We start from the raw sequence: 25,196 nt of genomic DNA, 5'->3' as shown, positions 1-25,196 counted from the left end.
GGCAGCGAGGTCACGTGGGCGATGCGCTGACTTGAATCGGGCTCCATAACCAATGAACACCGAGTCTTCAGTGTGACGCACGCTGACGCACATTATTTTGAAGGAGAGATGGTGCGAACCATCTGTCTGCACCACATACTCTTTGCATTATTTGCGTAAGAGGTACAATTCAAATAATCTGTTTATTATTCTATACAACAATCATCAAACACCAAAAGAATCTCATTTGGTTATATTTTGCTAGATAGATATTTATTGATAATAAAAGGGAAAGATAAGTAATAAGAAAGTTATTTTATTAAACCATGCATAATGCCTTATCAGGGACAGTTTAAGTAGTGTATATTTTTTTACAAGCACTAAAAGTGTGTATTAATTACCGTAATTACCTCTATATCCATGTTGTCTGCACTTTAAGCAAAGTGAAGTTGTACCACAACACCTACTCAATATTATGTATCCAAGAAATGATTTCATAGCTCAAGTAAGTCCAGAAATGTTACTTTCAATGTAGAACAAGTAAGCCAAACCTGCTTAAACATTTAGCATAAAACATAACATAAAAAAATAAAAAAACGTTACTACATGCACACCGGTATGATTGACACACACTGTTTATTCAGATGAGCAGACAGAATTACCGTAGATATGATGAAAATAGCTTTCAATAGAACATGCACTTTGGTGTGTTTACATGAATAAATACCGTCTCTTGACGAGCAAAGATAAAATACAGAATGAGAGCAGTGTCTGTCTGCGTAGCGTCATCTCAGACCTATTCTAGTGGCGCAGAAGTTCAGAGGATCGCTCTACTTCTACGTGAAAATGTTGTGGCACAGGTAGTGAAACAGTAAGAAATGTCTATATACTAGTGGAATGTGTGTTCTCTATTAAACTACTCGGTAAAAGAAAAGCATTCTATGATTAAAATACTGCTCAAGTGAAGCTATTCTTTCCCCATTCGCAAACAGTTGGCTTTCTTTCCTAAGAGGCTCTGAGGCGGTCGGTCCGCCCCTCTAAGAGGATCCCCTTCTCTGGATTACCAACAGCAGAGACACATGTTCTCCAACATCCGGTCTCCGCACATGCCACAAGCCCTCATGTTGCAAGACGCACTGAGTCACCAGTTGCCCCGCAATAAATCCTGCTACTGTGAAGCTTCTTATGTTCAGTGTTTGTTGACAGTGTGTCAGAGGTGCTTCTTGTAATATCCAGTCGCCATCGCGCATTTAATACTGTCAATGTGAGAAGATAAAAAGTATGAACGCGGGGTTGATTTTGGCTGTTGTGTTGGATTGTATTAGATTGTACAAGTGAACCTAATGAACTGGTAACTCGGTGTAAACACCAGTTGATATAGAGATCAGGCACATTAGGGAATCCAACATGCTGCAGGTGACGGGTGAGTCCATCACTGTAAGCATTAAGGAGGATACAGTATGATGTCAAACTGTAAATACACAAAAAAAATGTCAACTTTATAGATAACACAAACTTATTTAGCATAATATAAAAGAAAATACACATTTATAATCCATGAAATAATCCATGTTGGTGGAAAACAGGAAATATGAAGACCTATATTCTACATTTAATAAAACTGTGTTTTGCTCAACTTTCTTTGGGTTTACAGCATTATTACACAGTGACATAAATCAAACAGAGGACACATGGCATCATCATGTTTTTATCAGTCTCATGTTTCTATGTTCTTCTAAATGCTCATTTTGAAATACAGGACCATCATCACCTGTGTTCACGTTTTAATGTATATAGTGAAATAAGGCAAGCGTGTGAAAATTATTCAGTGCAGTATTTGACCCAAAAGGCACTGAACAGGTTCATTCCAAACCTACTGACAACAATCTGTCAGTTTCAAGATCATTAAAAGATCCTCTGTGACTGAAAGGACAAAAAAAAAAGGGTGGCACGCTACGCTTAAAGTACCAACCTAAATGTAACATACCGATTATGTAAAACACACAAATGCTTGGTTATACGATTGTCAGCTCTGGAAATGTGACTTGCATGGTCACCTGAGGCGGGGGAGGGGGGGGGGGTCTCATCTATTTCTCCCTCTTTTCCTGTTTACTTTCGGGCAACAGTTTCAGACAGCTTCTTCAGCCTCTTCTTCAGCTCCAGAGGGAATTTCTCGTAGCACTTCTTACACACCGGCTTCATGTCAAACTCCACAAACTTGTTCCTGTGGGAGAGAAGAGAGAGAGAGAGAGAGAGAGAGAGAGAGAGAGAGAGAGAGAGAGAGTTAAAGCCACCGCTACAGTTCGGATGTTAGATTTCATCACTCCCAGTATGTGCGTATCTCAATGTATGTCTAGTTTGTGGACACACACTTGAGCACTGACATTATGGCCGCGATGATATGATGACGTAGTTAATCCCGCCCCTCTCCTTTAATCACACCAACACTGGCGAGCTCTTTAAACCCCCCCCCCCCACAGCTGTCCTGGACGGCACTTGTCCCTGAAGCACATAATCGCTGGCAGGACCGTGGCACCTGTTAAACCTCGGTGGGACCTCAGCACTGCCACAGCTGGTGTGAGAAAGCTGCCGGAAGTGATTACAGCGTTACCCTTTATACCCAGACAGACCATGTGACTCATCCGATTTGCATAGCGGAGGTCACCAGAGTACGAGCCTTAATCCCGACTAGTGATTCTGCTCAAAACGTCCGCAGTCTCTGCTTATTCACCTACTAAACGTCCGCTTTCATCTTTTGGCTCGACAGCCGGATGAACACAGTTGTATGAGGAAATAAAAAATAAAAAAAAAGTGGCGTGGAGCATGTTTGAAATATGACAATGAAACAGCAAAAGAATAGAAACAGGAAGAAAGATGGAAACTGACCAAAGGAAGGAACAGTCGAAGTGAGGAGAAAGGAGAAAGGAGCGGATCACAGACACATGGGTATTAATTTCTTCTTCTTCTCTTTTGAGTCGCGCTCGCGCTTGGCCAGCCGCCGCTTCATGTCGTCCGGCAGGCGTTCGTAGCAGTGCTTACATACCGGCTTCAGATCCACCTCCACAAACTTATCTCTGACGGAGCGGGGAGGAGGGAGAGATAGCGCGGGGGGGGGGGGGGGGGGGTTGAGAGAGGGGGAAGAGAAGAGGAAGGGCAGTTGGAGAGGAGGAGGAGGAGAAAGACATTGAGGAGGCATAAATAGAGGGAAGAAGAAGGATGCGAGCAGGAGGAGGAAGAAAGTTGGAGCGGGCAGGAGAAGGAAAAGTGGAGCACAAGAAGCACACAAGAGGACAAAGAAGAGGGGATGAAGAAAGGGAGGAGAGGTGGAGAAACAAATCAACAGAGACACAGGATTATAAGAGAAAGGTGAAAAAAATCTGGACTGAAAAACAGACAGTTAACAGCAGTAAATAGTCCCAGATGCAGGGTAGTGAAAGAGAAAAATGACAAGCAAAGAGCGGCCAATTCACATGTGAATGTCTGTCCGTCTTCAGGGAGCTTCACTGATAACGGAGAAGTACATCAATCTATCTTAACGAGTGTGGATTGATCCCACTCCACAGGGACACGATCAACGTTACGGCGCGTCACTTACTTGAGGGTGAGCTTGGTGTTGCAGGTAGAGCAGGCAAAACAGTTGACACACCAAGCCTTGTTGAGGGCAGACACCACTGATAAAAATAGAAAGAAACACATGAGACCCTGTTCCGACGTACCGTCACAAGGCTGCAGTTAAATGGGTTCGGTTTAGTCTGAAGTTCAGAATCTCGTTTTTTTATGGCAAAATCTGCGAAACAAGACGTCTGCACACAAACGTACGGATCAAAATACAGCCGACGTCGAGGTAAAAGCTTTACCAATAAAACGCTTTCTTACCGTCTCCTTCGATAACACGGTTGCAGTGGTAGCAAACATCTCCAAACAGCTGAGTGTGACGAAGGAAGAGAAACAGAGGGTGAGCAACACATCTTATACGAGTTATAAAGATCTGTAACACAATGCAGCGCTGGCAGTCTTTACATCACGGCTCACAGAACATGCTGTATTCAAAAAAAAAAAAAAAAACATGCAAACAATTGACCACATGGAGGACTTTCTGATCCAGTAGTTCAGATTGAGAGATTTCTTTAGAATCTCTTCAACTATCTACCAGTTTATGCAATTCAAAGGGACGATTAACTGTAAAACGAATACAAATTCTGTGTGTTCAACATAAATATATTCCCCATCTCGGCTGAGCGTTACCTGGTTATAGTGCGTCTCACAGTAGGCCAGGCCCTTGCGCTCGTAGTGACGGTGTCCCAGGAAGGGTTTCTCACACTTAGCACACACAAAATGCTGCAAAACAAAACAAACAAACACCAAAGCCAAGCGCACAAGTGTTAGCGCAGCCGTTAACATTTATCACATTTGGACCGCGTCACGGTCTGACTTGGGCGTTATCAGGTCAGACCACAACCAGTCATCAGTTCAGGCCAGACGTCCTGTTTAGAACACAGACAGCAGAGAAGGCGGACGGAGTAGTGAGCTCGAGAGGGTGCGCTACTCCTCCAACCAGACATGAGAGGAACTAATGGATGGACATGACAGGATTAAAAGGGGGACTGAATGAGGACCCCCCATCTCATGTGTCCGTGGATGAGGACACCTTGGATGAGTATAGTAGGGAAGGATGACACCAATATGGGTTTTCTAAAGCCAAAACAAAGCTGATTTTGCCTGAAATAAAGAACAGATTTCCACCATCATTTCATTCTTCTAGTGTAAAAAAAAGCCTCCTGAGTTACGAGGCGACTCGGTTGAGAATACGATCTGAAATCAAGACAAACATTTGTGTCGATCGCGCTCTGGACCACGGTGTTGGACAGACAGATGGACATTAGTGCAACCCTTTGTAGCCAGGCAGGGAGGGGTAGGACACGGGGCAGCAATCAACGTCAGGCCGATACTTCAAAACCCTCCTCACCATGTCGAAGTGTCTCTCACAATAGGCTCGACCGCCTCGCTCAAAGAACGGGTGGCCCTGAAACGGGCGCTCGCACACGGTGCACACGTGATGCTTCATGTGGAGCAGGGAAGACAGGAGCATGAGCGTAACACACGAGTGGGAGGTGAAATGACGCCGGAAGAGAATATAACAAAAGAGACAAGGTAATGGAGGAATGAAGCTCGGAGATGGAGCGCAACGACTGCGCAACGACTGTGGAGATAAAAGCTGGGAGAAGTATGAGTCACACATGTGGCACATATTGAAGTGAACTCATTGGAATGAAATGAATAATAGGAAGAAAAAAAAAAAAGAGAGAACGAGACTGAATGAAAAGGTACTCTCAGTACATTTAGCAATATTAATGTACATATCATAATCCTCAGAGACTTCTGTTCGGTTCTGTGTATATATAGAAAACAGAGTAATAATAGACACTATATCATTTAACATGTAGATACTTCTGGAAGCAACCTGGCAGACGATACCAAATCAATGAAGTCATTCACAACTTGTGAATCCAGTGAATATGTTCAAGTAGCGTCTCCTGATCCTCAGGGAACCTTTTTTTTAAATTGTTCCTACCTCCACATGCCACTGTTTGCCCATGGCATTGACCACACGGCCCTCGATGGGTCTCCTACAGGCCCCGCAGATGGGGACCCCCATCTTGTCGTGGCAGGGCAGACAGTAGAGCTCCCCCTTCAGCTCCCTGGCGTCCGCCGTCAGCTCCTTCCTGCGGAGGAAGAGGTCAACAACATCACCTCTGAGGGGTTGCAATCCAGGCTGTAGTTATAATGCAATCTAAAGACGATTTCACATGTGTCACAAGAGTCTGATCACGGCATGGGTGTGTGTGTGTGTGTGTGTGTGTGTGTGTGTGTGTGTGTATGCAATTGCAATTACATAGTTTGTCCATAAGAGAGCAGTATTTGGCCCATCATGTTGTGGCAGGATTGAATGTGTTTGTATTTTTTAGACAATCCACTTCTGAGCCGTTTTGTCGGATCTCTGAAGTTTTTTCATGATAATAATAGTTCATAAGAAAACTAGAATTGCATATCTCACCTCATTGTATTCAACACACTGGATCCGAGCACTGAAGTGTTCATAAGCCTGGCAGCATCATAGCTGAGGCGTTTTCAGGACTACTCACAACCTGACCCAGCTTGCATCCACCGTCTACTGTAGCCTGAAGCTACAGTACGCTGCCGTCATGCTCTGAATGATTCGTGAGACTGACACACAGCTGGGAAAGGTTTGTGTGTGTGTGTGTGTGTGTGTGTGTGTGTGTGTGTGTGTGTGTGTGTGTGTGTGCGTGCATGATTACCCGCAGTTGTTGCAGTTGAAGTGATCCGGGTGGTACGGGTCGTTCTTGAACAGAAGAGGCTGCTCCTCGATGATGGCGTGGCACTTCTGACAGATGTACTTGCCGAGGCCTCGAGCTTTCTCTCTGTTGTGACATGGACGACACAGGTGCCTGATGGGAGGGAGAGGAACAGATGAGGGGAGAAATTGAGAAAAAGAGATACTTGATAAGACACTTCAGTGATCTTCCTTCTTTTTTTTTTAGGGTGAAAACACGACGACAGACATCCGAAGCTTCATATACGGTCTTTCCCCTTCATCGTAGCTTTTGAGGCAGAGCGGTTAAAACGAGGACAAGGTCTTATTAAGAACTCTTGGCATTGCTGTGTAGCAGTTGTAGAAACACGAGCACCAGATAAAACAGCATCGTGCGATTGGTTGCAGAGGAACTGACCTTCCAGCATTCTTAACAAATCCAACATCAGCGAGTACAGCACTGCAGAGGTCACAGCAGAAGCAGTCTGGATGCCAGCTGTTGTTCATTGCCTTGATCACGCGGCCAATGATGAACTCCCCTTAGAGAAGACGAGACGGTTATGGATTATTGGATGTTGTTTAACTCAAAGCTCCGCCTCCACATGACCCCGAACACGTCGGGTCAGGTGGAGGAAGTGGATGGGTGCAGTTCCTGTACTTACCACACTGGTGGCAGCAGGGAGCGAACAGCATCTGGAAGTCATGTTCACAGTACTTCCTGCCTTCAAACTGTCGACAGGATACAAACAATTTGTCCACAGTTAATTAAAGCACACAGCCGAACATTAACACAATACAACGGCAATGACATTAACAGCATAAACGTTATACTGACACTGACATTGACTGACGTTCAAATCTCTTCAACTTGTGTTTATCACAGAGCATATTTCAGGAGACAAGAGAGCCAGCAGTGCAAAGATGCTGACTCATATCTGGGTTTATTAAGGACTCATTCCTGCAGCACTCTATGTGTCTCTGTTACCCAGCAAAGACATGAACGTGGGATTGTGTCGACTACTCAGCTTAGAGAGCCTTCTGGAGAGCTTAAATCTATCAGAAGAGTCGTGATGATGAAGATGGATGACATATATGGCGTTGCTGTTCTTTATTTTATCTTTCTGTCTGAGTGAATGTGCAGCACTAAATGCAGATGTGGGCTAAAATATCTAAATCTAAATCTAAGTCACAGGTTTGCATGTGATACTACTCTGTGCATGGCTATATACTGTACTGTATACATTTATTTATTTATTTATTTTGCAGGGACAATGCACACCAATCGACAGTGAAACTGTAGGTGAGCCAGAGTTAGCCAGAGAGGCTAGTTTTCATCTGCTGTCCCCGGCCAGATGTTCGAAGGCTTCCTAAAAATTACAAAATTTCAATTAAAATGGAATTAAAATTCATAGATAGACAGTATCTAGATAGACGTATAGACAAAACTAATACACATATAATCAAACAGTGTAGTATTCCAGACAGCCGGTTGGTACCACACTATTGCACATTAGCTGTACAATTACTTACAATTACTTAATAAAATCCATGTAGTGAGGACACCAAAAACAACATTTTATGAATTTCTACATACATAAAATATCTATAAATAGTTCTTTGTGTGGTTTTTATGTTCTTTCCACTTTAAATATAAAAAGCCTGAATCAGCATGGTCCTCCTTTAAACTTCTCCTCATCACAGAGAGATGCTTATTTATGGCAACAGGTTGAATTATTTGCAGGGCCCCAGAGGTTAACGAGAATCCTTTGGCTTTGCTGTTGTATTGATCGGTGCATTAGCGACACCTTCTCTTCGATAAACTCAGTGAACAAGAGGAGCGTCGAGGTCCTCCGGGGGCCATGCCGGAGAATCGCCGGGTCCTCGTGTGTTACCGGAACGGGCTTCAAATAATTCAACGCCGCATTACGCTTGTGCTCGCCCGTCTTTATTTACCTCAACAGGACCGAGTGTTTAAAGTCTTTTGTCTGAGGAATGAGCACCAACAGCAGCCGTGTGATAAATAGGGATGGGTATCAGTTTTTTTTGTTTTTTTTCGATACCGGTGCTAAAACGATACTTTTAAAACGATACCGGTGCCTAAACGGTGCCTGAACCGAAACTTTAAAAAAAACAAACACACAAAACGACGATTGACGACATTAAAGACAGGCTTTTTTTTTTTATTGCCAAGGCAATTTGTTTTCTTCAAATTGAACAATATAATAACTGTTTGATGTATACTATAAATATAAATAAATACAAAACACTTGGCTTCAAACTACAGCTTCAAACTTTTTAACTTCAAACTATGAACAATATATTAACTGTTAACAACAGTTTACAGTATACTTAAATAAATATAAATAAACTTCAGCAATTCTTTTGCAGAAATATGAGCATATTTGCCTCGGCACCGAAAGGAAGCACCGAATGTATTTCAGTCGGCTCAGGCACCGAAAGGAAGCACCGACATCTGCGTTGCGTTTCGGTCCGGTAGGTACCGGTCGTATAGTTTTCGGTACCCAACCCTAGTGATAAACAGCGATCTAACCGTCTGGTTCTTTTCTGAAAGGACATGGGTGAGGACAACGCGTTACCTCATAGAAGAGTCCCTCTGGGAACTGTTGGAAACACTGGGCGCACACAAAGCACTGCTCGTGGTAAAGCTCCCCGTTGCTGTTCACTATCTTCTCAGCCGGGGCGAAGCCGCTCTTGCAGCGCTCACACATGGCGTTGGCCAGAGCGTTGGCCATGTTGCTGAGGAGAAGAAGAAAAAAAAACAAACACCATCATCAGGATCAGAATACACGCAAATAGTCAAAACATATACATGTCGAACCTCATTTATGACACAATGTATCGTGTTTCTGTAACGATATCAAATCATTCCAAAAAGCACAGGCCAGGGTCACGACAGGACGCACCGAACACCAACAATGTAACATCTGTAACAACAACAGCTGGAAGATGTGCTCAACACAAGGAGAGAGGAGAGACGGGGAAAATGTGACGCAAGATGTTATCAGCCGTTTGCGAAACTGGCACACAGCGTCTCGGTTCTGGGTTTGTTTTGGCTTCTGCCTATCAGGGTGTGGAGCTCGCTGAGGTGGGAAAACCAGCGTGTTGCCCTTTTGAGAGTGGAGCTGAAGTTACAGTTTATACAACGGCACGGTCTCAACAGTGAGCGCCGTGTTCACACTGCAAGTCATTTTCAATAAAAGCAACAAGCTGACTACTAACAACTAATCAAGGTTCAGCTGGTCTCAACTTCTTTGAAGCGCGTCGACGATTCGGTAAAACAACCAATTGTATATTTTAGTTTCGACCCGTTGCATTCCATTGAAAAAAAAAGAAATGCCGTTATTATGCTCATAGTGCTATTTAACGACATAACTATGTCAACGGGCATTTGGAGCAACACTTCAACGGAGACTCAGCGACAATGTAGCTGGCTTGTTGTCCCTCATAGTCTGAATAGAGCATACGTGATGCGTAGATACGGGTCAACATCGTGTAACGAACACAACAACATCAGTCTGACGTCGTCCCATGACTGACTTAAGAACAAACCCGCTGTGACAAATGAAGCCAATCCAGCAATACATCAACGGGGCTAAATATCTTCTACATTCATAACACATTCTATATTCATCATGCCCTTTTTTTCTGCTCACAATCACTTTTGTTAGTTTGTCTTTTTGTTAGAAAATCTGATTGACACTTAACTTGTGATGATGATTGACATTTTATCCTTCAAGTATACAACAGGAACCCTTCACGCACCACACGCTGATACCAACACTAACCTGCACATTGAATTCATTCTATGATGTAGTAGTAGCTGGATGATGCATCAGTTTACATTACATTACAGTCATTTAGCAGACGCTTTAATCCAAAGCGACTTACAATTCAGTATCTATCTACACACCGTAGACACAGCTATAGGAGCAACTTCTGGGGTTAAGTGACATGAGACTAGCGGAGCAGGAGCCGGGGATCGAACCGCCGACCCTCCGATTGAAAGTGGAGGCCCTGCTCTCCACTTAGCCACGGTCACCCCAGTTCACATTTACAACACCTAGATTTTACAGTTGTTGACAAGGTTTTGGGAATTTAAGAGAAGGGAAGAAGAAGAGAGATCACAGCTGGATGTTTGGTCTAGTATGTATCTGAATGACCTGAAGTAGTCTTATAACTGGATAGTTCTCTATAATCTAATACGTATTGTCATATCGCCCCAACCCTACATCTATCACAGATTTATCACCGCTCAGAAGCTGACTGGGCGTAAACGAGGACATGTTGGAGAGAGAGAGAGAGAGAGAGAGAGAGAGAGAGAGAGAGAGAGGTGTTAAAAGAGGAAAAGAGAAAGGAAGAGAGAACGGTGGGAACATCCTGGTGTCTCTGCTTTGTTTGAAAGGTCAGAATACCAAAGTGTATCCAGGCAACATAAACACACACGCACACACACACACACACACACACACACACACACACACAAAAGGCAGGGTAACATATTTATGGAGTGATGCCATCTGTTCATATTAACTTAGTTAGATCCATTTGGGAATGAACAAAAATTCCCAAAGCTCCCAGAAACACTGCTCATCACTCATCACGCTACAGGTTCAGGTAGAGGACTAAGCACCGCCTCCATCTGGGTTCCACTCCTCAAAACACACGTTTGTTCTGTGTGCCCTGTCCGGCCTGATATCACACACATGCACAGACAGCCCTGCCCTAACCCAAAGGGTTTTTGGGAGGAAATGACACATCCCCGTAGGCATTTCCCACCCTCCTATCTGCCTCGAGCAAACACGCCTAGAAGGAGTAGCAGGACTGAAATAAAAAAAGCTTTTCTTCATTGAACTCAATGTGCATCTGCACCATCCAGGCTCTTTGAGTAAATCAGGGTTTGTGTGATGTCCACCTCATAGATTCAACAAAAGCAGGCATTGTAACCCCCCCCCCCCCCCCCCCCCCCAACACCATTCTGATCTGTGACTATAAATGGAGGCCGGTCGTCAGACGATCACTTCTTTCTGTTATGAATACCTTCTGTTCCCTTCTCCCTCCTCTGGCCTCCACGTGTCTTCGGTTTCCTTTACTTTGCATCTCCTCTACTCTCTCCTCTGTCTCTGTAAACATCTGCAAACATCTGTAGTGGGACTATATAGGCAGTGGAATAATATGACAACATTACGGAAACTCAGATATTGCTCCCAGCTGTCTGAATATCGAAGCCTTTCCCGTTGCATATTTGCATTTTGTTCTGATACACATTTTTACATGTTTTGGTTAAACAATGTCCTTTTATTCATGTCAGATTTTGTTTTTAAATACCTCACGTATGGGCTTTAATGTCTCCATGACTAACAAGACTCTCAGTCTATCATCCCACCTGAGCATGAACACCTTTAGCCAAAATTAGATTTTTTATTTCCTCCACCAGCGAGATAGAAAACTTCAAAACACCTTCCACAAACACTGTGGGTGACCACCCCCCCCCGGGTGACCCCCCCAACGTCCACGTTTTCCCAAAGCCTACAATGAGGCCAGATCAGTCCGAAATACACCACGTATATTTAGCCCTCCTGCAGCTCATGAACGCATACTCCGAATGCCAGTTTGCAGATTCTAACGACTTGGCACAGAAATAGCCCGTTCTTCCTGTGCGCTCACTCCGGTAGCGCTCCGAGCTATTCCTGCACAAACTCACGGCGCCCATCTTAGCCGAATCAAACCGGCCGGTCACCCCGGTTACTGGAATATCAGAATTCTTCACATTCTGTAGCACTACAGTAAGCTCAGAGCACACACACACACACACACACACACACACACTAATACCGCGTCAGAGACCGAATTCCTCACCACACACACACACACACACACACACACACACACACACACACACACACACACACACACATCCACTACCTCGTAGCGTTTTTCCTGCTATCAAATTAACTGGCATGTCAGTAATCAAAATGCATAATTCTTAATCTGTGACAGTGATGTAGTGATAAATCATCCACCAATCACAAGCCAGGGAATCAAACCAGAACCCCGGTGCTGGAACAACAGGCACTACGTTTAATAATGACAAGTGAGAGTGGAAGTGTGTCCCTTAGAATAAAAAAGCTCCAAAAGTCAACTCCATAACTAACTCAATACTGCAGGTCTACTGGCCTAGTAGGATTCTTCTGCTCATACTGTATGTAGAAGTAGTAATAATACAACTAGGTATACTGTTCCCTAGGTATATGGTAAAAGGACCAACGGTAAGTCTCGTCATTTGGGAAAACTACAGTTCTTTAACCCCTGTTTTTCTGAACTGTTGTACTTACAAGCGGGCATAAAAATCACAAAACTCCTTATAGACTTTGACGTCACTCTTCCGTCTCTGGGACTTGGAGACCGGGACCTCCGCCTCCCCCCCGTCCCCGTCCCTGTCCCCGTCCCCGGCCTGAAGCCTGTGGTGGTAACCGTTGGTCTCCCCGTGGGGAACGTGGTCCGGGGCTTCTCCATCCTCCGGTATGGACGGCGGCAGCGCGCGACCGTTCATCTCCATACTCGTCTACGACGGTCCAAAATGAACTGCAGAAGTCCAAAGTCACGGCTGTCCAAAAAAAAAAAACCCCAGAACACTCCCGACGGTAATCCTCGGTGCTTTGTTCAGTTTCCACTTCCAGTAACGGGAAACGCTATCGAGTGAGCAGCGGGAGCTGTAATCCACATAGCAAGAGGGAGAACGAAACACTGATCGGACTGCGCTGGGTGTACTCACTCTCTCTCTCTCTCTCTCTCTCTCTCTCTCTCACACACACACACACACACACACACACACACACACACTCCCTCTTTCTCTCATTCCCACATCAACTCTTTCTCTTTTTTTCTCTCACACAGTCAGTCAGCCCTCCTGTCCCACTCGCTGTCTATTCTTGGGCAGGTTACTGACACTAAAGAGCCCACCCTGACGCCTATCCAGGCAGAGGTCACTGTGCCGTCTCACACACACACACACACACACACACACACACACACACACACACACACACACACACACACACACACACACACACACACACTGAAGCCGTAGCTATATATTTTTAAATGTTTTACAGCCCTGATTTCTGCAGTCTATGGCTAATATGTCATCAAATCTGTGTGAGTTTGTGCGTAACAGCTGGAACACTCAGGGGTTTTTTTTGTTTGGGGGGAGATATAACAACGTGGCTCCAACTCCCAAGTATTGCGCAAAGTAGGAATGCTGCACAAGAAAGCGGAGAAGCTACAGTAGTTAGATATCAGCAGGACAGAACGCTGTTTATTTTAGTCGTGGTATAAACACACTCGAGCTGGAGATGGAGCGGCAGCATACGACATACAGGGAGCCAGATGTTGTCTGATCGGTGTCAGCCTCCTGATGTGATGCAACGCAGTTTGTTGGATTAAATATTTAGAGCATAACAGATCATCGCTACGCGGTTTTGGACTGGAATCTGAAATGATTTCATGCAGAAGTACTGGTGAGCAATGTCTGGCGATTGTTTACCGACTGGATTCAAACTCAGGACATAATGGAAAGAATGCTCCGTGTCTTTTCCAAGTGAGTCAACAGAAATGTTTTTAGCAGCTATCTGAAGCCATCTAGAGCTACAATTATAAAATATGTTAGTCGTCCTCAGAAAGCCCACATTGGTCTGCAGGCATTCCTTCGAACCGACAGATCTGGGTCTCCCCTGGGTAAACGGTCGCTCTTTAAGTGGTTTCAAACTCAACCGGCATCTCAAATTAATGACCACTTCCCAAACCATCAAAACAACGCTGGTTCCAGATCCGGACTTCAGTGAGACAAACACGCTAGACGCTCCACTGGAGAGTTGCTTCTGTGTTAATCCTGCAAACACTACGGGATGAACGGTTAACAGACGAGACTATAAAAAAAAAGACAACATTCTAGACCTGCGCATGCGTATGCGTGTGTGTGTGTGTGTGTGTGAGTGTGACCAGCTGAAACATGCCTCCGAGTCCTTCAATATAACACTCTATTCTACAAATAGACACCTAGTGGAGCCTCAACTCCAAACTAGGTGCTGGCAGCTGCCGGTTGGCGTCTCGTAGGGGCCGTGTAGACCTCCTCTGAAAGGGGCCAAGTAGACCTCCTCTGAAAGGGGCCGAGTAGACCTCCTCTGAAAGGGGCCGTGTAGACCTCCTCTGAAAGGGGCCGAGTAGACCTCCTCTGAAAGGGGCCGTGTAGACCTCCTCTGAAAGGGGCCAAGTAGACCTCCTCTGAAAGGGGCCGTGTAGACCTCCTCTGAAAGGGGCCGTGTAGACCTCCTCGGAAAGGGGCCGAGTAGACCTCCTCTGAAAGGGGCCGAGTAGACCTCCTCTGAAAGGGGCCGAGTAGACCTCCTCTGAAAGGGGCCGAGTAGACCATCTCTGAAAGGGGCCGAGTAGACCTCCTCTGAAAGGGGCCGAGTAGACCTCCTCTGAAAGGGGCCGAGTAGACCTCCTCTGAAAGGGGCCGTGTAGACCTCCTCTGAAAGGGGCCAAGTAGACCTCCTCTGAAAGGGGCCGTGTAGACCTCCTCTGAAAGGGGCCGAGTAGACCTCCTCTGAAAGGGGCCGAGTAGACCTCCTCTGAAAGGGGCCGTGTAGACCTCCTCTGAAAGGGGCCGAGTAGACCTCCTCTGAAAGGGGCCGTGTAGACCTCCTCTGAAAGGGGCCGTGTAGACCTCCTCGGAAAGGGGCCGAGTAGACCTCCTCTGAAAGGGGCCGAGTAGACCTCCTCGGAAAGGGGCCGAGTAGACCATCTCTGAAAGGGGCCGAGTAGACCTCCTCTGAATGGGGCCGAGTAGATCTCCTCTGAAAGGGGCCGGGTAGACCTCCTCTGAAAGGGGCCAAGTAGACCTCCTCTGAAAGGGGCCGAGTAGATCTCCTCTGAAAGGGGCCGAGTAGACCTCCTATGAAAGGGGCCGGGTAGACCTCCTCTGAAAGGGGCCAAGTAGACCTCCTCTGAAAGGGGCCAAGTAGATCTCCTCTGAAAGGGGCCGAGTAGACCTCCTATGAAAGGGGCCGCCAGACTGCATCAATCTAAAGTCATACATCCTCTGAAATTAATGAATTCATTAATGACACAATGAGGGGCACCATGAAGCTTTAAGAGCCTCTCTAAAGCAGAACACCGGTATGTCTGTGGTCCTTAGCTGGGGACCTACTGGGACCCTCCTCCACTGGGAGCCAGCGTTGACTGACTGGGGTACAATGGACAGAGGGCGGGAGCTACACAGGAAACACGTAATCTTTCCTCCAGATTACACTCATGTTGCAGCGTGAGCCACCCTAAAACGAGAGCGTGAGAATTATCCAGCTCTCTGGTGTCCAGAGTAACGTAAACGTCTTCAAATCAACCCTAAGCATTGGACATAATGAAGCTTTGAAATGTATATGCATTGTAGAATAACACATCTAGAGTCAAAATCATCACATTCTCGAAGGCCTCGTATGGAATTTTTCTGACCACAGTGTCAACCACCAACCACGGTCAAAAATAAAAAGAGTGGAATATCACTTTAAACATTAAAATATATGATAAAGAATATATCAATTACAATGATAAACAAATGATTATATTGGATTGAATCCACCAGGGTTCAATGATGACACACTCTCCAGTTCTGATGCCATTTCAGCAGCTACGGTAAACTTTATAGGAGACGCCATTGTTGTTTTAAGGAATAGTTGCCTCTCTGTGTCGTCACACACACACACACACACACACACACACACACACACACACACACACAGGTTCTCACAGGAACATTTCAGACACAAACACATCACTTGAAGCCTGACAAGTTTTGGGCTTTTCATGGGATCGTGATCTAGTGATCGGTAGAGAAAGGTAAAGCCTTGTTCTCTTGTGTGCTAAATATACCAGATGTTGTCACACTCCATTAGAAAGAGAGAGAGAGAGAAAAGAGAGATAGAGAGAAAGAGAGAGATTGAGAGAAAGAGAGAAAGAGAGCAAGAGAGAGAGAGAAAGAGATAGAGAAAAAGACAGAGAGAGAGAGCAAGAGAGAGAAAGAGAGAGAGAGAGAAAGACAGAGAGAGAGCAAGAGATAGAGAGAAAGACAGAGAGAGAGAGAGCAAGAGAGAGAAAGAAAGAAAGAGAGAGAGAGAGAGAAAGAGAGAGATTATGAATAGCCAGAATATCTCTGTACTGTCAGAGATAGAAAGCAGAGACAGATCGTACAGACTCAGTGACCACAAACTGGAAATCTAAATGAAGACACAAAAAATCATGTCAACCAAAAGAGAACAGAATATGTAGTCACTGTGGGACAGCTGAGGCTGAGACAGAGATGCACTTCCTCCTAAAATGTGAAACATTCAATAAAATTAGGAACATTTAGTTTAAAAAATTCAACTCTGTCATTTCAGATTTAGTGACAATTAACAATACTCCTAGGAGAAGGAGATAGGAAGCATCTTGCTGTATATGTCTTAACATGCCACAACCTGAGGGACAGTGAGTGACCTACACACACACACACACACACACACACACACACACACACACACACACACACACTGTGTATATATAATTAATAATCAATCGAGACAGAGAGGTCATTATAGTCACAGGTCACATGGAAACATTATGACAATAATGACATATGTTCCTCATATAAGGACGGACTAGGCTATAAAATATGCGGAATTCAACATTTTCAAATAAGTTAGCCAATAAATAAATATATTTATGTACTGAATTGTTATTTATTAAAATAGTAGTATGTGACACCAGATCGGCCTATTGTCACTGATACCTGATGCAGCTGTTTGAGTCAGTATCAGATCAATAAGTGATAAGAGTCCTGCAGCTGAAAGAGACGTTCAGTACAGAAGATCACTGTTCAGGATGTGACTCTTAAGGTTGTCTGGGAGGATCTGTGTGTCACATTTGAAAGCTTGACTCTCAGCCGGTGTGAGATGAGCTGAATCAGGCCAAAGAAGCAAATCAAATACACCCCCCCCCCCCCCCCCCACCCACACACACACACACACACACACAGACTGTGTCAACACCAACCATAGCAACACGGACATGAGGGCTGCTTGGCAAAATCGTTTTTCCCTCTGGCAGGTCATAGAGTATTTGCACACACACACACACACACACACACACACACACACACACACACACACACACACACACACATGTAACACTGATTCAGTGACTGTGCAAACATAATCCATGACTAACATTTCCTTTGTTTTGTACTTTTTGTTCCTGACGCCCAACCTGACCTCCACTTTCAAGGTTCATTTCCACTTAAATCTACAGCCGGGAACAAACACAGCCCCAAGATGAACAACAACATGTTCAACGCATACTTTCTCCAGAATGTAAAGTGACTACAGTGGAAGTGGAACCTTCTTCGCGGCTGGTAAACACGCCTCCAGGACCACATTCAGCCCGGGTCACTAACTGGCTCAATGATGCACTGCTTCAGTTGTTGCTGGTTAAATGACGTACTTTGTCTCATTTTGTAAATGAAGGACATGTTGGACATGTTTGACACCATGGTGTGTTTCACTGTGGGTCATTTCATACCACAATTCATTTTTTAATGGATTACATTTAGCATGTTAAGGCTGCTCAATCGTGGATATTTTTTTATGAGAAAATGTACTTTTTAAAATAAAAAAGTCAGGCGGCAATGGACCGTAAAGGCTGTAAAACTTCTTGGCACAAATGATATATTTAGGACCGTCATCGTGTTTAAATGTGAAAGAAGTTCCACACTGCAGTACGGGATGCTTGTTTTGCTACAAGGAAGTGTTAGTCAAAACTAATAAATATCTAATAAAACATCATTTCTCATCACCACTGACTGGGCTTAGTATCTGCTCTCACTATGGTCTGACTCAGTCTCGTCATTTACTGATGCGACTTAAAATGTCGGGTTTGATTCTGACACATTTCACAAACTCGCTTTGCTCGCTCACAGCGGTTCCAAAACGCTTTACTTTCATTAAATGATACAAAGTGCGACTACTCTGCCGAGGACAGACTAAAGAACCCGTCTGACACCAAATGATCTGAGCATTGCATGAGAAGGAGGGAGGCTTTGAGGCAAGAAACGAAGCGTCTGTGGTTTGACTGGAGACACTTCTGAAGAGAGAGCTCCCTCTTCGTCCACATTCCTCACATCACTACAGTCCTCTAATCACTTCAGGATCACACACACACACACACACACACACACACACACACACGTACAAAGAGAGAGACGATGAGAGAGACAGAGAGGTGGTTGTGAAAGACCATCCGAAACACTGATGTTATTAATATTGCATAAAAGACTGCACATGTTGTACGTCGTCTGTCGCTGCTGGTCACGCAACCGGGAGGAATTCAGCCATCGGCTGCAGTATTTGCTGATGAAACGCTATCTGTACCTGTCAATACACGACACACAGAGGAGGAGTTCCTCTCTGATTCATTACGTTATGCAAGACGGCGCCGATCAACCAACCTGAAAAGACCCCGGGGGCCACGGACGAGATCAAGTCCACTTTAGATCAGGTCACCGAAACAGAACAAACTATCACGGTCAGCAGATTAGCTACAAACAATCAGTCTAGAAGTGTGACCTCGCACTGAGCAGCAGAGAGACTGTAGGATGAGGGACTGTTAGGCCATCAGCTGACTTTAAAAAGGCATCAGAAGCTTTTACACATTCAAAAAATAATAAAAAATAACCACAGCTGGACATTCTGACAGGCAATTCAATTTAAAAGCCTGGGACGGTTATCGCTCATTTCGTCATTCTGAAGTAGCTCCTTATTGCACCACAGAGTTTATATATCTATATATATATGTACGCTGACATCAGCACCAACAGCTGTCGTCACAGAGTCTCATCAACACTTTTGACGGAAGACAAAAAAGAAGAAGCTTCAGAGAGGGAGACTCACCTGAGGCTGTCCCCGGACAGACTTCCATAGCTGTCTGGTCTCTCCTGTCTTCGTCTGTACAAGTCGGAGTTTGACAACTCTTTGAGCTTCAACGAGTTCATCTCTCACACACTTCCTTCCTTCCTTCCTTCCTTCCTTCCTTCCTTCCTACCCCTTGTTGTGCCGAGGACACTCAGCCACAGTAAGAATCTAAAGTAAAGAATGCGATCCAAATAAAAAGATGAAGTCTTGCCGTCGCGCTCGTTCGCTCTCTCTCTCTCTCTCTCTTAAACACACCTCTGGGGCTCATATGGACACATGCAGAGGTGTGGTTTCACAGGCTGCACACCTATCACATACTTCTGGCTAACTCCTCCCCTTCCTGCAGCAGGTAGAGAGAGAGAGAAAAAGCCTTCAGAGGAAAAGGAGGAGACGTCTCAGTAGAGAGAGAGAGAGAGAGAGGCTTTGCCCTCGCTGGCCTTTGCCCTTCTCTGTCTCTGTTTACCTCCCACGTCAGTCCTCGGATTGACAAGCGAGTACAAACAACAGAAGAAGCAAAAAGGCTGTTTCCCACACACACACACACACACACACACACACACACACACACACACACACACACACACACACATATAAGGGCAAGAGAATAGAGATGCACTAATCCTCCTGACAGCATCAGAGCCTGACTCATATTAGATGTTTGAATATGAAACTAAACATCTATACTTTAGAGATAATAATAGAAATCAGCCAGTACTTGTACCTTATATTTATACATAACCATTTTTTATTTTTTACTGTATGAAACAATAAGGAACAAAGACACCTACAGTGGAGTCATATTTTCAAGGCTCTTCATTTGACTCCAGCTCCTCCATGGTAAACTGTGAGGTCACGGCCCACCACAAAATGTCAATCTATGAATAATTCATCGCAATGCTGTGTGGGAACAAGAGAAACTCCTAAAACGGACAACAAAAAACACAGCGGATGCATATTTTCAGACGGAGCTGAAAAGTTGCCTCTGAGACGCGTTTGATTACCAACAAAGAAGAAGAGACGGGGAAGTCAACAAGCAGCCGAAGAAGAAGCGGACGTAGAGTAGCGACTCTGTGACATAGAGCATGCTGTCTGAAGGGCTTGTTTAGGTTGACTGTGTTCAATCTGTGGTGCTGAGAGAAAAGCACGCCTCTCCTTCATATGTACAGACAGGTATACGAGTATGAGCAGCTCACACTGTGAGGCTTAACCTCCAGCAGCTTGCCTTGACCTGTTCAGCATTCCACGCGAGTTTGACGAACACACCGAGTCGAATGTGTGAACTCGAGTTCAAAAGTGTATATGTGCAGAACATTCATAATACTTTAGGCTTTGTACCTGTGATCAACTCACTCGTGATTCAGTGCATTCCCCTGAAAAACATTCAGAAATAAACTGTCGTACGGTCACACTGACTCGTCACACACTCGTTTGCTCTGAGCCGGAGAGACGCTCCACAGCCGACCTGTGTGCAAACGTGAGAGCGCTGCCGCCGTGTGGACAACTCCAGCACAACAGCTGTTCTGCTTTTAACAACCTGCAAACCTGAAACACTGCGATGATCACAAATGTATTCGTGCAAATAACTGTCGGACTCCCGAAATCTGCAGCGTGCGACGCATTTTCAAAACCGACACAACAGACTGGAAATTATTTCTGAACATGTTCTAGCCTCTTGTCTTGTTCTATTATTCAATTAAATGGCATCACACACACGTACGAGAAGAAGCTTACAAACTGTAAGAGATGTACGCAATGAAACACCTCTGACATCAAGCTGACTTCCTATAAGAGCGAGACTTTAAAGGGGAAACACACATTCTGCACACCAGATACAGTCTAAATAGAAATAAAAACACAACAGACAGGAAATGCAGTCATCAAACACATGAGGAAGAGACTGAATCTAGCTCAGTGCAATATTCAAAAGCTATGCATGCACACAGCTCTGTTATAAACAATGCAATCACATGAAGCAAGCAACGGAGCCCAACAGCTGATTGTTCTAGTTCTAACTGTAACATGAATTTATCTTACCAATGCTTCGTCTCAAGCTGCAGAGAGATATTTTCGCTGTTGCTAAAGTCCCTTTATTGCTGTCACTGCAAACACTCCAACTGCTGTTATCTGAGTCTGCATGGCCACATCACTTCCTGTTTGCCGTGTGTGTGTGTGTGTGTGTGTGTGTGTGTGTGTGTGTGCGTGCGTGTAGGAGGGTGTGAATGTGTTTGTGTCCACTTGTGCCTATGTGCCAGTATGTGTTTGTGGCAGACGCGTGGATGTAAAGCCAGCACACAGACTTCTAGCCCTGCGTGTGTGTGTGTGTGTGTGTGTGTGTGTGTGTGTGTGTGTGTGTGTGTGGTTTAGGACTCCCAGAATGCCTCACAGGATGGAGGTGGGGTGCGAGGAGCAGGGAGGAACAACTAGGGGGTGAAGAGGCCAAAAACCCAGCGACCACACCGACCGCCACTTTATACCGGGTGTGTGTGTGTGGAGGATCCATCATCATCTTCATCATCATGGGTGTGTCTCCAAATGTGTAACACAACTCTGTCTCCCATTGCTGTTTCACAACAGTTTGTGTTGTTCACTTGACGGCACAATACTGTAAATGATAATCAGAGAACCAAACCAGGAATTGGCCGAGACAAAAGAAAAAACTGTTTAAATAAGAATAAAGCCAACGTGAAAGAACCCAAAACTCAACACACACACACACACACACACACAGACACACACACACACACACACACACACACACACACACACATACACACACACCATGGAGGAACGGCTGCAAACAAATGTTTATTACATCCTGAAAACCTCAATAACTATAGAACTACTATATAAAAGTCAATCATTCTCATAGTGTGTCATAGTATAAATAATCTGCTGAGTGCGTTCATCTCACACTTCCTCACACCACATTACATCCAGTCATCACACACACACACACACACACACACACACACGCACACACACACACACACACACCAATCCTACGTCACACAAGTTCACCGCTCTTCCAAACAAGGACAAGTCCACACCGGAGACGAGGACATTCTTCTAAGCTCTCGTTGTGTCAACACAAGAGTAAATGTAATACGTGGGGAACGCAGCAATCCTCGAAGGCCTTTAAAAGACTTTTAGTGTGCAGAGCGCTCTATATAAAAGCCAGATTCATCCCGGGCCATAATTAACTCAGCAGTGCACACAGTAGCAGTTGGCACCGGTGGAAAGAAATATGGCTCTGACCAGCAGTCCCCGGGGAGATGGACGGTCAGGAAGTGGTTCAGAAAGCAATAACTACTGTCCGGTGAGTCTGAGTGGACATTCCTGTGCAGGGAGGAGAATGATGTGCAGAAAATAGAGAGCAACATCCTTTTTCCTCCTTTAAAGAGTCCTTCTGGCTGCTGTTCTGTGAGTCCGTCTCCTCTGTCTAGTGTTGCCTTTATAATTAAAAAGCTTCTAAGATATTCAGAGCATTAATATAGCATCAAACAACCATTTTGTAATATAAAGACATAGTGGAGTAATGGCTACCTATGCAGAGAATGAAGTCACTCTGCTATGCAACAAATATATGAGGTAATACTAAAGGTTTTTTTAGATTTACTATCATTGTCATCCAGTGAGAGATACAGTTGGATATATGTTGATTTATTAACGAGCTGTTAATTGAAAGAGCATTACCAATACCAACTTACAACATTAGACAGTTTGCACATCTGTATCTACTGTATTTACAACACAAATGCTGAGTTCACAGTATTTATGAAAGGTTTTACTTTTAGTCAATTCCATTATTTTATTACTTTGCTCTTGACACTTTCATGGAGCACGGAATTAATACACAATAGAGTCTCTGTTGCTTCTTGGATATCCTCCTTACAGATAATAATCTGACTGATTGTTGAATTATGGAAGTAGCATGACTTCATAACGTGTCGTGTCAATTTAAAAAACTGTCTCAGGTGACAGGACTCCTTTAGGGGCCATCTGAGTATTTGACCAAGATGTGCCAGAAAGACCACTGCTAAAATAATTAAAACAAAAATCACTAAAAAAAAATAAATAAAATAAAATCACCACAAAAAAAATAAAAAATAAAATCACTACAAAAAGTAAATAAAATAAAATCACTACAAAAAATAATAAAATAAAATCACTACAAAAAATAATAAAATAAAATCACTACAAAAAAATAATAAAATAAAATCACTACAAAAAAATAAATAAAATAAAATCACTACAAAAAATAAATAAAATAAAATCACTACAAAAAATAAATTAAAAAAAATCACTACAAAAAAAAATTTTAAAAAATCACTACAAAAAAATAAATTTAAAAAATCACTACAAAAAAATAAATTTAAAAAATCACTACAAAAAAAATCACTACAAAAAAATAAATAAAAAAAATCACTACAAAAAATAAATTAAAAAAAAATCACTACAAAAAAATAAATAAAACAAATCACTACAAAAAATAAATTAAAAAAATCACTACAAAAAAAAAAATCACTACAAAAAAATATATTAAAAAAATCACTACAAAAAAAAATCACTACAAAAAAATAAATTAAAAAAATCACTACAAAAACAAAATCACTACAAAAAAATAAATTTAAAAAATCACTACAAAAAATAAATTAAATAAATTAATTTATTGTTTGCTGTCGTTATTGGGCTTCCATACTTCCATACGTGCATTAATAAACAGGTCTTAAATATAAACTCAACGGTGCGCCAGCTAAAAGCTTCCCCCTATAACACGGTAGAGGGCGCTAGCGAGCAGTTTAAGAGACCAAGTTGAGATTGTATACAACATTAAAGTAACTGAGCTACATTAGCTAGCTTCACGTAGTCACTGCGTACCTAATATAACTTTAACTTTCCGTCATAAAAGCTATTTTATGATACTTAAATGGGTTTGTCGTGACTAAACTAGAGTTATCCTAGCCTGTGAGAGAATGGAACAAACCGGGGCTGACAACTTTTTTTTTTTTTTCATCCAGCGAGAAAACTGTCAACTTCCCAATTTATCAGGCAAATGTGTCTTTTTAGGGAAACAGTTATAAACTCCTCACTTACCCGTTTGTCATTTCAGTAACGCCGAGCATCGCTCCGTTCTCTCTCGGGACCAGACGTGTGTTGTCCGGCGTCAGGAGCTGATGTCCAGATGTTGTACAGTCGGGGATGTAACGCTGGTGAAACAGAATGGCGAAGACGGGCCTCGCCTCTGTTAAACCACCCTCAACGCAGACTCAAAGGCATTTACCACTTCCGCTTAGGACTTTCAATGTAAAACCATTCCGCTATTGAAAGTGTCTTAAAAAGAGTCCAAATATCCGTTTAATTTAAAATGAAATAAAAAAAAAAAAAAAAAACGAATTGAAATTGAAAAACTAACAAAAAAGAAATATTATAAATAGTTTTTCTTAAACTGCATGATATATTATAAGTAATGATTCCATTACAAATATATCTAAAAATAAATAAGTATAAAGAACATAAAGATTAAAAAAATGATTCTAAAGAAATTGAAAATATGTAAAAAAGTATAAAGTGACGGTGAAAAGCCGAGCCTATTATGAACACAATATGTTTAAATAATGTTATTGTTTAGATAATGTCATAATAATAATTCAATATGCAATGTATGTATATCTAAGTAAAAAACAACAACTATGATAACATATAAGTGATTCTACTATTAGGCTTGCACAATAACGCACAATCATTTTTTTAATTGGTGCTTTTATTTTGAAGGCCACCGCGCTCGTTGACTGTTTTTCTTTGTACCTGCGGTAGCTTCTCATTCAGTCTGCGGGCCACCGCTTAGAGAATCACAATTTTCTGTTTTA

General features: G+C 43.4%; 1 protein-coding gene across 5 annotated transcripts; it reads right to left on the bottom strand.

Moving 5' to 3' along the window:
* Positions 1-596: 596 nt before the first annotated feature.
* LOC137892466 (LIM and senescent cell antigen-like-containing domain protein 1) lies at positions 597-24,565 on the bottom strand. 5 transcript variants are annotated; one of them, XM_068737641.1, is made up of 11 exons: positions 24,424-24,565; positions 8,908-9,067; positions 6,973-7,039; positions 6,729-6,849; positions 6,297-6,446; positions 5,552-5,702; positions 4,225-4,317; positions 3,856-3,904; positions 3,575-3,650; positions 2,866-3,053; positions 2,115-2,203 (listed from the first exon to the last, which is right to left on the bottom strand). In XM_068737641.1, the coding sequence occupies exons 1-10, from the start codon at positions 24,450-24,452 to the stop codon at positions 2,912-2,914; spliced, it is 1,038 nt and encodes a 345-aa protein (XP_068593742.1). In that variant the 5' UTR covers positions 24,453-24,565; the 3' UTR covers positions 2,115-2,203; positions 2,866-2,911. The 5 variants fall into 5 exon arrangements, with proteins under 5 accessions (XP_068593725.1, XP_068593742.1, XP_068593751.1 ...); XM_068737650.1 differs by lacking the exon at positions 24,424-24,565 and adding an exon at positions 21,364-21,645; XM_068737632.1 differs by lacking the exon at positions 24,424-24,565 and adding an exon at positions 19,309-19,586.
* Positions 24,566-25,196: the final 631 nt, after the last annotated feature.

This window comes from Cebidichthys violaceus, unplaced genomic scaffold (assembly GCF_023349555.1).
Source record: "Cebidichthys violaceus isolate CVI_PGR_0920_01 unplaced genomic scaffold, fCebVio1.0.p SCAF_11, whole genome shotgun sequence".
In the NCBI taxonomy this organism is placed as follows: Eukaryota; Metazoa; Chordata; class Actinopteri; order Perciformes; family Stichaeidae; genus Cebidichthys; species Cebidichthys violaceus.
Note: the sequence above shows the minus strand (reverse complement) of the source record. Positions and strands in the feature narration are given on the sequence as shown.

What these genes read in the sequence shown, in the direction of transcription:
- LOC137892466 (XM_068737613.1), bottom strand. Translation starts at nt 12,887, where the DNA reads ATGGAGATGAACGGTCGCGCGCTGCCGCCGTCCATACCGGAGGATGGA. An exon ending in TGTGATTTTTATGCCCGCTT is followed by an intron (nt 9,068 to 12,663) that starts GTAAGTACAACA and finishes TCTTCTCCTCAG; the next exon opens with CAACATGGCCAACGCTCTGG. An exon ending in AACACCAAGCTCACCCTCAA is followed by an intron (nt 3,054 to 3,574) that starts GTAAGTGACGCG and finishes CCGCTCCGTCAG; the next exon opens with AGATAAGTTTGTGGAGGTGG.